At 35.4% G+C, this 14,128-nt stretch overlaps 1 protein-coding gene across 1 annotated transcript in view; it reads left to right on the forward strand.

Annotated features, from left to right (window-relative positions):
* The window catches only part of Ralgapa1 (Ral GTPase activating protein, alpha subunit 1 (catalytic)), a 255,284-nt gene that overhangs the window by 214,930 nt on the left and 26,226 nt on the right, over window positions 1-14,128 (forward strand). Inside the window, exons 35-36 of the mRNA XM_013012238.1 lie at window positions 3,705-3,863; window positions 5,553-5,680. Of these exons, the coding sequence (XP_012867692.1) occupies window positions 3,705-3,863; window positions 5,553-5,680 (287 nt within the window). The remainder of the gene's footprint in view (window positions 1-3,704; window positions 3,864-5,552; window positions 5,681-14,128) is intronic.

Below are 14,128 nucleotides of genomic sequence, written 5' to 3' on the forward strand. Positions count from 1 at the left end.
GAAGAAACAAAGCCACTAGTGTGTTTGCTACATAAGAGCATATATTGATACCGTATTCTATCCCAAACAGTGCAATTTAGTAAAAACATCAGTCAACTGAGGCAATAATCAGGATAATGAATGCTTGTAAACTATAAGAAGGAATTAATAGTGACACTTTTAACCTGAAAAAGTTCTTCCTGACAGTGTACTCAACTTTTACTGTCATTCATTACTTCATTTATACTTGTATCACTTTTAACTTTTAGACTCATCTTCAGCTATCTGAAAATATATAGGATATAAATTGGTTTTATTTGGGAAGGTTCAATTTGGAAGGACTAGCTTTAGGAGTTCAGGTTTGCACATAATGTTCTAATGATTGGGGAGTTGTTTGGGGTTTGTTGGTTTTTTTTTTTTTTCATTTGTTTGTTTTGTGAGCCAGTACTGGAATTTGAACTCAGGATGTGGGTGCTGTCCTTTAGCTTATTCCACTTAAAGGATGGTGCTTTACCACGTAAGCTATTTTTTTGGTGGTTAATTGGAGATTAGAGTTTCATAGGCTTTCCTGCCTGGGGTGGCTTCTCTGAGATCTGAGATTCTCAGATCTCAGCCTCTTGGGTACCTAGGATTATACGTGTGAGCCACCAGCACGCAGCTTTAATGATTGTCATACTTTAAAAGTAGAATGAGCTAATTTGTGAACTATTAAAATCTATAACCTTAAAACTGAGGAAAGACAGGCTGTTTATAACTTTGGGATAATGCAAAGGGAAAATACTCCCTTAAGGTCTCTTCAATATTAAAATTCTGTAATATATGAAGGACTTAAATCTTACACACACTGAGTTTCATTTCATAATCTTTGTAAATGAATAGTGGTAATCTATAGCCTATGTTACTTTGGATTTCAAGATGACTTAGTAGTAGTTGAAGTGAATTTGGAAGAGTTGTTGCCAGTCATTTTATTAGACTTATTCCATGAATTCAGAAGTTTTTTTCAGAATGAATTGTCATTTGGGTCTAAACATATGTAAATAAGACATCTTCTGAGAATTTTCAGAGTATAGAAAAATCTATTGACAATACATAAAATAAATACAAAATGCTATATAAGGTATACTTGAAATATCTATTAATTTTTAATCATTAAAAACAATTCTTTTGAGCCTAGTGTTGTTGTCTCACACCTATAATCCAAGCTACTCAGGAGGCTTAGGTCTGAGAATTAAGGTTCAAAGCCAGACCAGTCAGGAAAGTCCATGGGACTATTATCTCCAGTTAACCACCCAGAAAACCAGAAGTTCAAGATGTGGCTCAAAAGTGGTAGATCACTAGCCTTGAGCAAAAGAGCTTGGTCCCTGAGTTCAAGCCCTACAACTGACAAAAATAAAAATCATTCTTTCAATAGTATTTCAGAAATTCCCAATAGCCAGGCACCAGTAGCTCACACCTATAATCCTAGCTACTAAGGAGGCTGAGATCTGGGGATCTTGGTTGAAGTCAACTCAGGCAGGAAGGTCCATGAGACTGCTGTTTTCAATCAACCAACAAAATATTGGAAATGGAATTGTGGCTCAAGTAGTAGAACATTAGCATTAAGCAGAAAAGCTAAAAGGCAGCACTCAGATCCTGAGTTCAAGCCCCAGTATCAGTACGGACTGGCTCACACACACAACTCTCAAGGTAAAAATTAAAAAATAACTATAATTTTTGTGTAATTATTGTATATCAGATTTTAACAATAAAAAAACACTTTTTAAATGCCCCATCATGACACAGCCTTCAGTAATTATGTTTTCAGCATTGAAATTTCAGTGACAAAATTTTCCCAAAACTTTTTCACTTAAGTATTTGAACATGTTTAGAATGACTTTTTATTTTGTACATGGCTCATTGCCAAAAACTTTCATTACAGGTTCTTGGCAAAAATGTGTCTTCTTTTCTATGCAACTTCTGTAACATCCTTTTAATACTTTAGGAAAGATACTTAACAAGCTTTGGTTATAAGATAAAAATACAGTACCTCTTTTCCCCTCTTGTTTCTTTAGATAAGTAGACACTAGAAATTACAGATAGTTTTGGCAAGAGTTCAAGGGTTAATGTAGCAGATAAATAAAAGGAATTTTCTGTAAATTGAGACCTGCATTATTTCAGTTGTCTTGTCTTTCCTAACCTAACTCATTTAATTTTAAAAAGTAAATACTTAAATTCTTCCTGACAGTGTGCTCAGCTTTTACTATCGTTTATTACTTCAATTATACTTGATATCACTTAGAACAATCTGCCATTTGGAAATCTTAGTATAGCCCGGAGCTTAGTATTAGATCTGGCTGCTATTGTAACATGTACAGCATATGACATTAATGTATCAAAATTAGATTGGATCATCCCTCCTGGTTAAATTTATTTCACATTTCTTTTGTATTCAGTTAACATAAACCTATTAGGGAAGCTGACACATGGAATGGCTGTATAGGAAGGATATTTTTAAAGTATTTTGATTAAAAAATGAAATTATGAAGCCATGGCTTTTCTGAGTTGTGTAATTTCTTTTTTGATTTTTAAAAATGTCACAAAGTCCAAGTCCTACATTTATATAATTTGTGTGTGTTATACACAAGTATAAGGAATTAACTCCAAGTTTAAGGAGAGACCCAAAAAACCCTTTCACTAGATGGACTTTGCCTCTCTCTCTATTTAAATCATATATTGGATTTTTGGGCTAACCTTTAGTCTTTAACATAAATTTTGTATTTGAAAAATGGAAATTATATACATTAGCTCTCAGTATAAATATCACTGACACTTATTACATCTGTCTTCCAAACTTCCATCTCCAATGTGTACAGTTACCTAAAAGTAACTTTTAAAAGCCTATGTAAGATGTAACTGTAACCTTCTGTATAATATCTTTACAATAAAAAATTTTTTTTAAAGCCTATGTAAGATATGTACCAAAATTAGACTTAAATGGTTGTATTCATTGTCTACTGATGATGAAAATTTATAATAAAACCAGGCTTATACATTACTCTCCAAGAAGAAAGCTTAAGAATAATGGACATTGAGTTCATTTTTTATTAATTCACTAGAAATCCAATTTTTAATGTCTTTTTAGTTTTATCATAACATTAACTTTTGCCATAACCAACAGTATAAGTACTACCAGATACCTAATTTACATTTTGAGCTTCCAGAAGAACTCAAGAGCTCTGTTTGAAGGAAATTCTAAGTTTTTTATTTTTTTTTTGGAAATTCTAAGTTTTTATAGGCAAGGAAACCTGGAAGTTAATTTGTTGAAGCTTTTTTTTCCAGTTTATAAGTGATTATCCAAATTTTTAATAATCTTTTTCATTTTTCTTCTGGTTGACTTTTTCAGGCCACATCACTGCTTATTAGTACGTCCAGAGAGTGATCAGAAAAAAAAATGTCAAATCAGTCACTCTTTTAAACAGCCTTCTGAAAGGTTTGGTAGTAGAAAATTGATGCAGTTACTAGTTTAGAACAGTGGACTTATCTAAGTTCTGTCTGTTTCTCACTGACTGGATAGTCGAAATTATCTGGTCTTTTTCAATGTCTCCTTAATGTCTTTGAGTGTGCATCAGTGAAAATGATCAAATGAAATTTAAACTTTTTTTAACTTTTGTTCTTTATGATATATTGTCACTATATAACTATACTCACGGAGCTTTTGTAAAGCATTTATTTTTCTTCTTTTCCAGTTAAGACATTTAGGAAATGACGAAGTGCATATTGTTTGGTCAGAGCATACTAGAGACTATAGGAGAGGAATTATCCCTACAGAATTTGGTGATGTCCTAATTATAATATATCCAATGAAAAATCATATGTTCAGCATCCAAATCATGAAAAAACCAGAGGTAAGAACTCCTTAGCTTCCATACTAGTAATATTTTTGAATTATCTTGAAGTGTATATTTGTGGGTTCTTTCCATACTATAGGAAAAAATTATACCAGGCATCAAGTTTTCAAAATGGGAAGGAATTACAACACAGATTCTGGCAGCTAGAAAGATTCTATTAAGTCTGGTTCTGGAGGTGTTAGAATAAATAACAAGAAATTGTGCTCAAATGAAAAATGCTAAGTAAATTATGAGTAAAAGTGCCTTTGTACTATCATCATAAAAGGACTTACCTTCTAATTAGAGAATTACTACTATTCCCGAAAGATACAATAAGAAATAATCATTGTCATTAGACTAGGGAATGATTTCTATATTATGACATATGATTCCTATGTTAATAAATAAGAACCTTGCAAATTCATAACAAAAGAATTAAAACATCTATTGTAAAAGTATTTTCTTTCAAGGTAAGAATTAGAGGCTCATGCTTATAATCTTAGCTACTCAAGGGGCTGAGATCTGAGAATTATGACTCAAAACCAGCCCAGACAGGAAAGTCCATGAGACTTTTATCTCCAGTTAACCACTAAAAAGCTAGAAGTAGAGCTGTGGCTCAAGTGGCAGAGAATTAGCCTTGAGCACAGAAGCTCAGGGACAGTACTGAAGTGCTGAGTTTAAGCCCCAGGGTCAGAAGGAAAAAAAGGAAGTGTTTATTTTGGCTCAGTTACAGGGGGCTCAGACCATGGTCACATATTTCTGGGCAAGTAGTACATTATGACAGAAGGAAGGGTGTAGTAGAAGAAAGCAGCTCACTTTATGCCAACTAGAAAGCAAAGGGAAGAAGGGAAAAGGGATAAGGCATACCCTTCAATGGCATGCCTCCAGTGGCCTATTTCCTCCAGTAAAGCCTCACTTCCGTTTTTACCAACTTCTCAATGTCATAAAATTATGCATCCATCAATAGATAAATCCATTGATTAGGTAAGAACCCTCATGATCAGTCCCAGTGCTCCATGTCTAAACATTGCATTGGAGACCAAACCTTTAACACCTGAGTTCAGAGAGCATTTTATGTGAAACATATTAACAATTATAAAGTTGGTATCTAATAGAAATAATGAAAAACCAACCTCCTGACAATAAAAATACATGTATTTTCCTTTATTTGTTCAATGGAGAGAAAAGAAATTTACTTCCAATGTTGTTGATTTGTATACATAATTAAAACTGTAGAAAACTGAAAATGGTCAGGTAGTATAAATTGTTTAGTCATTTACATGAAGCACATAGTTCTTTTAAATGGACATAATCTAGATATTGGTATTTGAGTTTGTTTATTGTCCTAGTATTTTTGTTAAAAGAAGAGGAAGCAAAAACACTTTCAGAGCCAGGCGCCAGTGGCTCAAGCCTATAATCCTAGCTACTCAGGAGGGTCACAATTTGAAGTCAGCCAGGGCAGGGAAGTTCAGGAGACTCTTATCTCCAATTAATCACAAAGAGCTGGAAGTGGCACTGTGGTTCAAGTAGTAGAAGGATAGCCTCTTGAGAAAAGGAGCTCAGTGACAGCACCTAGGCCCAGAGGTCAAGCCTCAGGACCTGCCAAAAAAAACCACTTTTAGATACTAGGTATCACTAGGTATCTTGATTACTCTTATTTACAGTCTTTCTTCAATTTGAATGTATAATTATGTACTAATTTCTCAGGTTCCCTTTTTTGGCCCGCTTTTTGATGGTGCTATTGTGAATGGAAAGGTTCTTCCCATTATGGTTCGATCAACAGCTATAAATGCAAGCCGTGCTCTGAAATCACTAATTCCATTGTATCAAAACTTGTATCCTTTTTTAAAATTATCATTTCTACTGCAATATATGTGTACTTTATGTGTTAAAGACCTTTGAATTTCTTTTTATTGATAATTAGTAAAATTTCTCGGTAAAGTGATTAAGTAGCTATGATACTTGAATGATGTATTTTCTTTGATATGCTTTTTTATTATTCTATAATTTGGGGATTGAACCCAGGACAAGCATCCTACCACTTGAAGTATACCACAAATCTTGTATTTTATTTTTGAGGTAGGGTTTCACTAACTTGTCAGGGCTATCCTTGAACTTGAGATCATCCTCCTCTCTGTAATCTGCAGGGATTCAGGTACATGCCACCATGTGCATGTATATTTTTATATATTTTTCACAAATACTAACCTTTTGATTAACTCATTAATGTCCCCAAAATGCAAACCGTGTACTTCTCTGAAGGTACAGAAATAACCAAAACAGTGTGAAGAATTCAGAATAGTGTATATGTGCTTTAAAAATGATGTGTGCAAGATATATAACAAGGAGACTTTCACTCAGCTGGAATGGATAATGGTATCCAGAAACTCTTTTGATGAATAAGTGTTATCATATTGGGTAGATTAAGAAGAGCCTTCAAACAGAGAGAATAACATAGAGATATGAAGCTATGAGAGGAAGCTATGGAAGGCTTAGAAGTCTAGTTTTGGAGACCAGATGGTCTGGACTTTGAGCTGAGCATATTATTTAACCTCTCTGGGCCCCAATTTACTCATCTATAAAAAGAGAATACTGTGGGATAATAATTCAGTATATGTAACAATGTATAAGTTCTTAAAATAGTGGCTGTCATACAATATGCACAAATAATCTTTTTCTTTTTTTTTTGTCATTCGTGGGGCTTGAACTCTGGGCTTGGGCGCTGTCCTTGCACTTTTCAGCTCAGGGTGAGTGCTCTACCACTTGAGCCATAGCACCATTTCCGGTTTTCTAGTGGTTTATTGGAGATAAGAGTTTCCTGGACTTTTCTGCCCAGGCTGGCTTTGAACCTCGATCCTCAGATCTCAGCCTCCTGAGTAGCTAGGATTACAGGCATGAGCCACCAGTGCCCAGTCAATAATCTTTTTTTTTTAATATGAAGTTTTTGCCATTTTATTCAGCCTGGTCTGGAGCTTATGAACCCAAATAATCTACCCTCAGCTTCCCAAGTAGCTGGTACTAAGGAACAAAATACTGTTAAGATTTAAAAAGAAGCGAGGTGTGCTAAAGCATACCAATAATCCCAGTACTTGGGAGGTTGAGGCAGGATGACTGAGAGTTCAAGGCCTTGTGAACAACATAACACCTCTTGGAAATTTAAAGAGATGGCTTAAATTGAACAGAATAGCTCAAGTGTTAGAGAGCCTGCCTGGAAAGCACAAGGCCCAGAGTTCAAACTTCAATACTGCCACCAATAATAATAATAATAATTTAAAGGAGGAATCTTTGAAAATCTTATGAAATGGATTTGTGATTATAATTTGGTGAATTGCTACATACAGTTTCTTCTTTTGATAAAATTGACTTTAGCATTCTGATTCCCATATTGTATATTCTGACACTATGAAATGGAATTACAGATATGTTAAATTAAGTTTAGTGACATATAAATGTTACAGATAAAAAATGTTACATATCTTTACTTGCACTTGAAATTATCACATTAATGAATGATATTATTAAGAATATAATTTGGCTGAGCCTCAGTGATTCACACCTGTAACCCTACCTACTTAGGAGGCTAGATCTGAGGATCACAGTTGGAAGCCAGCCAGGGCAGGAAAGTAAGAATGGAAGGGAGGCAGGAAGGGAGGAATGAATAAAGGAATTTCACTTCTGTTCTGCTTCTGACCTTAGTAAAGCCATCAAATTTCCTGGTTTGGAGGGGTTTTTTGTTTTTGTTTTTGCCAGTCCTGGGGCTTGAACTCAGGGCCTGAGCCCTGTCCCTGAGCTTCTTTTGCTCAAGGCTAGTACTCTGCCACTTGAGCCACAATGCCACTTTTGGCTTTTTCTGTTTGTGTTGCTGGGGAATGAAACCCAGGGCTTCATGCATGCTAGGCAAGCACTGTTATCACTAAGCCATATTCCCAGCCCTTGAATTTCTTTATTGCAGTAGTGCAGATCAAACACAGGTTATTGAGCATGCTAGGCAAGTTCTCTACCAGAGTTGTAACCCCACCGAAATCAGGCAATCTTTGAATACTACTTACTTTATCTATTAAAAAAAATGTTACTGGCTGGGATGTGGCTTAGTGGTAGAGTGCTTGCCTAGCTTGCATGAAACCCTGGGTTTGATTCCTCAGTACCACATAAACAAAAAACACCGGAAGTGGTGCTGTGTTCAGGTGGTGGAGTGTTAGCCTTGAGCAAATAAAAGCATAAGGACAGTGTCTAGGCCAGGCCCTGAGTTCAAGCCCCAGGACTGGCAAAAAGAGAGAGAGAGAGAGAGAGAAAGCTGTTACTACCCATCTCAGAATTTGTGTAAAGATTAAATAGCCTACTGAATTTGGATGTGCTTAATAGTCGTAATGAGCTACATTATTTTGTGTAATAATTTCTCATACGTGTAAAAGTTATATTCTATTTTTAAAAATAACACCCAATACCAAGAATTGCCTGCTTGGGATTTTTGTTTTTGACTCATTAGCAGATTATTTGATTGGGTTACATTCTCAAACCTAGATTATGACATTTTCTGTAGGGGTGGGGGGTCTGGTCATGGGGCCTGAACTCTGGGCCTGGGCGCTGTCCCTCAGCTCTTCAGCTCAAGGCTAGCACTCTACCACTTGAGCCACAGCGCCACTTTTGGCTTTTTTCTTTTTTCTTATGTGGTGCTGAGGAATCAAACCCAGGGCCTCAGGCATGCAAGGCAAGCGCTCTACCACTGAGCCACCTTCCCAGCCCTACATTATGACATTTATAACAGTTAACCATGTTGAGACCTTAATATAAACCACATTAGAGAAAATTCTAGGATGAGAAGAGATTTCAGATGAAAATAGTAAACATGAAAACTTGTTTAAAAAGCAAACCAGAAGAATTTCTACCAGTTAAAATGCTTGTAGAACACTTATAGTAAAAATATTAAATCAGACCAAACAGATTTTTCTTGACTTGGAATCTTGAATTTGGAAACTATAGAAACTTTTCCCCTGTCGTATTTAGGTATAGTCATCCCTCTGTATCCGTGGTTCCAGATTCAAAAATTCAAATGTGCATGAAAAATATTGAAAAGATTTTTTTCTTTTTCCCTTAACAAAATAATGTATTATATTAACATGTACTTACATTTGGATAGGTATTACTATAAGTATTCTAGAGATGATTATAGTGTACAAGAGAATTATATTGGTTATATGCCAATGTCATCTACAGATACCAAGGGACAACTCCATATAGTTACAGATGCCCCTATCCCTTGTTATAGGGGCTTGAACTTAGGGTCTGGGTGCTGTCCCTGAGCTTTTTTACTCAAGGCTCTACTACTTTGAGCCACAGCTCCAATTTGGCTTTTTGTGGTTAATTGGAGTCCCACAGGGCCTTTTCTGCCTGGGCTGGCTTTGAACTTCGATCCTCAAATCTCAGCTTCCTAAGTAGCCAGGATTATAGGCATGAGCTATTGGCACCTGGCTGTCCCTATCCCTTTTAATATTAAGAATATATCATTTTTCACAAAGATACACAAAGTTCTCTATTCTAAATGTTGAGGAGTAGGGAGTGATAGCTGTAGCTATCACCTGTAGCTACCTGGAAGATTAAGCTGATAGGATCACTTGAGCCTAAGAGTTCGAAACTATCTTAGGCAACATAGAAACCTCATCTCAAAAGAATGAAGAAGGGAAAAAATGTTATAAGACAGTAACAGGTATATTACTCACTTTTTGTTTTATTGTTATTGTTTCTTGTACTAGGGATTGAACCCAGTACATATGCTGAGTGGGCAAGTAAGCACTCCATCACTAAGCAACATCCGTAACACTGTTTTGTTTTGTTTTTGTGACTATACTGGCACATGAACTCTGGGCCTGGGCATTATCACTTAACTATTTTCCTCAAGGCTAGCACTGTACCACATTAATTTTTCAGCCTTTCCTGCTGGGGCTGGCTTCGTACTGGGATCCTGAGATCCCAGCCTTCTGAGTAGCTAGGGTTACAGGTGTGAGCGACTAACACCCAACTCCCAACGCTTTTTTTTAATTTGTATGTTAATTTTGAAACAGGTTTTGAACTTGGCTGTCTCAGCTCCCAAGTAGCTGAAATTATAAGTATGCTCCACTATACTTGAGGATTACCTGCTTTTTAAATGAAAGTTTACATAGACACTTAAATTTACTAGACACTTAAATTTAGGAATACCTCTTCATTTGAATTAAGAAGTGATTTTAGAAATGTAATTTATCAAACTTGTGATAGAAGTAGAATTTTAAAATCACTAGTTAATATTTTATTCCTCGTAAATAAAATAAAAAAGTAAAAAATGGAATAAACTTAGTTATATTTGGGTAATTGTCCTGCTGGATCAATTATCTTATGTCAGTATTAGTGCCCACTAAGATTCCACAGCATAAATTGTTCTGTTTATGATCATTAAAAAGAGTTTAAAATTTATCCTGGGAACATCTTCTGTTCCTATGAATCTAATGTTGTTCACTAAATGAGGGCAGTATTGATTGTCATATGCTGCCCAAATCGATCATGCTGGCAACGAGAATTACAGTAATCTGTCAGCATTGATGACTGTCTTTCAAGCTTTGAAATCTCTCCTTTACTTGTCATTTCTTGTACTTGAAAAGCATTTTCATGCAACCTTAGATTTTTTTCTCAGCTAGGTACTTTTTTGTCTTGAGCTCAGTTTGTTGTTTGATCATGCAATTAGAATTGAAATGCAACACTGAGGAAAAAGACCAGACAGAATCTGGGTAACCACTGGATCAGAGGACTATTTCAGGTTTGCTCTTAGCCATCATTTTATTAGCTATCTACAAAGACTGTGTATTTTGTTTGTTTCATTAGTTTCGCCCCCCCAGTGGAAATAATCCTAAAGTTTTAATTTCATGATTCTTCCTTAAAAAAAAAATTATTTGTTTTGACCTAAAAAACATTTTGACTATGTTGCTATATCCCTCCAAATCCATAGACAATTAGTTCCAAGACTCCTGAGGATACCAAAATCTGCAAGTGTTTAAGCTCTTTATATTATATAGATATAGTATTTGCATTTAATGTAAACAAATCCTCTGGTTCATGGACATAGTCTTTTGGTTACATAGTTAATTTGCCAACTTGTCTGGTCATGGTTACATATTATGTTACTGGAAGTGTTTTTGTTGTTTTTTTTTTAAAGATGTTATTGCTATTTAAATCAATAAAACCCATTTCCCTCACATAAAGTAGGATGGCCTCATCTGGTCAAAGGCCTTATGAGAAAAAAATGACTGTGAAGTCACCTGAGAATTAAGGGAATTCTATTGCGAGATGATTCAGGTAACAACAGTTCTTAATTTTTATTTTTATTTTATTTTATTTTATTTATTTTGGATCTGGTCGTGGGGCCTGAACTCTGGGCCTGGGCGCTGTCCCTCAGCTCTTCAGCTTAAGGCTAGCGCTCTACCACTTGAGCCACAGCGCCACTTCCAGCTTTTTTTCTTATGTGGTACTGAGAAATCGAACCCAGGGCCTCAGGCATGCAAGGCAAGCACTCTACCACTGAGCCACCTTCCCAGCCCAGTTCTTAATTTTTAGATTCAAGAAACATCAGTTCTTCCTTGGGTCCCCTACAGAATTTGGGTTTGCCAGTCCCTAAACTGAATTAAAATACATTATAATGTACTCTGATCTATAGATTCTGCATCCATATATGTATTCAGATCACTCTGGATCAAAAATGTAGGGAGAAAAAATAGACATGTCTACTAAAAAATGACTTAATTATTTTTGTCATTATTCCCTAAAACTATAATTATTAATGTAACATTTACATTATGCAAGTAATCTAAAGATGAGTTAAAGTATGTAAGAGGATTTGTGTAGGTTAAATACAGATACTACTAAAATGTCATAGTAGGATTATAAGCAAATTACTATGAAGAGTTCCAAAGAAGAAGAAAGTAATATGGAATAAGATCAAGAATATATAGAAAATCTGAAGTTTCTAGGGATAGGATTTAAGTAGATGAAATAAAACTTCTCACTCTTAGAACTGATAGCTTAGAGCTGTATGTGTATGTACATTTACATATGTAGTATTCTGAAATAATACAGTATGAAGGGTACTACATAATTCAGTAACATCTTTAAAGAATACATTATACTAGAGGAAAGAAAGGGTAATGTCCAAAAAGAAATGTATTTATCACCTGACAAAACTGTAATACCTCTGTACATCACCTTCATAATAATAATAATAATAATGTGAATTTTACCTAGATTTAATATGCTTTCCTACAAACAATATTACTTATTTCTTCTAATGTATTTAAATTGACTTTTTATTAAATGCCAGAATTAGGTTTTCCTTTAACTTTATCAGACAAATTACCAAAAGTCAATAATCACTGTTCAATTAGTCACAGTTTGTTGGCCCTGAAGTTCTACTCAAATGTAAAGAACCTGTTGCAAAAGTATGAGAGCCAGAAATCAAATGAAATGTAATTGATTGGCTCCACTAATGTGGTTGCCTTTCATTATGATAGGACATTGTGAAGTGTCCTGTGGGGCCCATCAATATTGCTGCCATTTCATGTTAGAAGAAAATTAGTTTCTTGAGAAACTATGTAATTTTATTTATCTACTGTCTTTTGTGGATCATTTTCTCAGAAGATAACATCAATAAGTATGGACTATTCTTAATTTAATCTGTAAAAAGAGTACAATTACAGAGTCAAACTCAGGATTGGTATAAGGATTCAAGAAATTAACCACATGAAACACTAAACTTTTATATGTAACAACTGCTTGGAAAATCACAGTAACATTGTAGTTGATGGTATTATTGTCCTCTATGCAAACTCTGGAAATATTCTAAAATGCAAGCCTAAATTTATTAAAAGACTTTTATGATGGTCCTAGACTGTTACTGAAACTGGTTTACATTATTTTTTTTTAATTTTATTTTATTTGTGAACATACTGTACAGAGGGGTTACAATTGCATGGGCAGGATAATGCGTACATTTCTTACCAAGCATTGCAGCCTCCTCCTTTGTTTACCCTTCCCATCCCTTCCCAGCCTCCCCCCTCCCCCCATCTCAATCCTTCTCCTTCCCCCCTCCCCACCACCCCCTACCCTGAAACTGGTTTACATTATTTACCTGTGAGAAATTCTTTTTATGTTACCCTCACAACTTCCTGTTTATCCCAAGACTTTTTTCAAACATCCCTATACAGGTTTACTTGTTTATTGAAGTTATGACTAGTATAGTTTTTAATAAGTTTTTTATTGTGAGAATACTGTACAGAGGGGTTACAGTTACATGAGCAAGGTAATGAGTACGTTCTTATCAAGCATTGTTGCCGCTTCCTTTGTTTTTCCCCTACCATCACTTCCCTCCCACATCCTCAGATATACTCTGATTAGCATAGTTTCTTTTAAGAATGAAAATCTCTATCCTTTTGTAGTATTACTTTTAAGTAGTTGTACAAAGGGGTTTCAATTCAACTTGTCATTTTATGAGTGCAGTGCAGTATATGTCTGTGTGCATGTGCACACAATGATGCTAGGGCTCTATTCCTTTGCTTTTTCACTCAAGGCTGGAGTTCTACCACTTAAACAACAGCCTCATTTCCAGGGTTTTTTTTTTTTTTTTTTTTTTGTAATCATGGTTAAAGAGAATTTCATGTATTTTCTTACCTAGGCTGGCTTCAAACTGTAATCCTCAGATCTAAGCCTCCTGAGTAGCTAGGATTACAGGCTTGAGCCACCAGCTCATCTTTTATCACTGTCACCCTTCTATCCCTCTCTTCTAGTCTTTCTGTTACACTAACTTATAATTTTAAATTTGTATTGGTGGATACATAAGAAGAGGAAAACCAGGACTATAAGAAATTGCCTTTGACATGTGCATAAACTAAAATAACAACCACACACACACCAGATTTTATATTTTGGTGATGACTTGGTGTGTTTTTATTAACAGGATAATTTAGTGAGATAATTTTCAGAGATGAGTTGTCAGTATTGGGAAGAGGTAATGGAACATCTGTTAGCTAAAGCACTCTTTTTGTTTTGTTTTGTTTTTGGGTCCGGTCATGGGACCTGAACTCTGGACTTGGGCGCTGTCCCTCAGCTCTTCAGCTCAAGGCTAGCACTCTACCACTTGAGCCATAGTGCCACTTCCGGCTTTTTTTTTCTGTTTATGTGGTGCTGAGGAATCATACCCAGGGCCTCATGCATGCAAGGCAAGTGCTCTACCACTGAGCCACCTTCCCAGCCCAGCTAAGGCACTC

The sequence above is a fragment of the Dipodomys ordii genome, unplaced genomic scaffold (assembly GCF_000151885.1).
Source record: "Dipodomys ordii isolate 6190 unplaced genomic scaffold, Dord_2.0 Scaffold16, whole genome shotgun sequence".
In the NCBI taxonomy this organism is placed as follows: Eukaryota; Metazoa; Chordata; class Mammalia; order Rodentia; family Heteromyidae; genus Dipodomys; species Dipodomys ordii.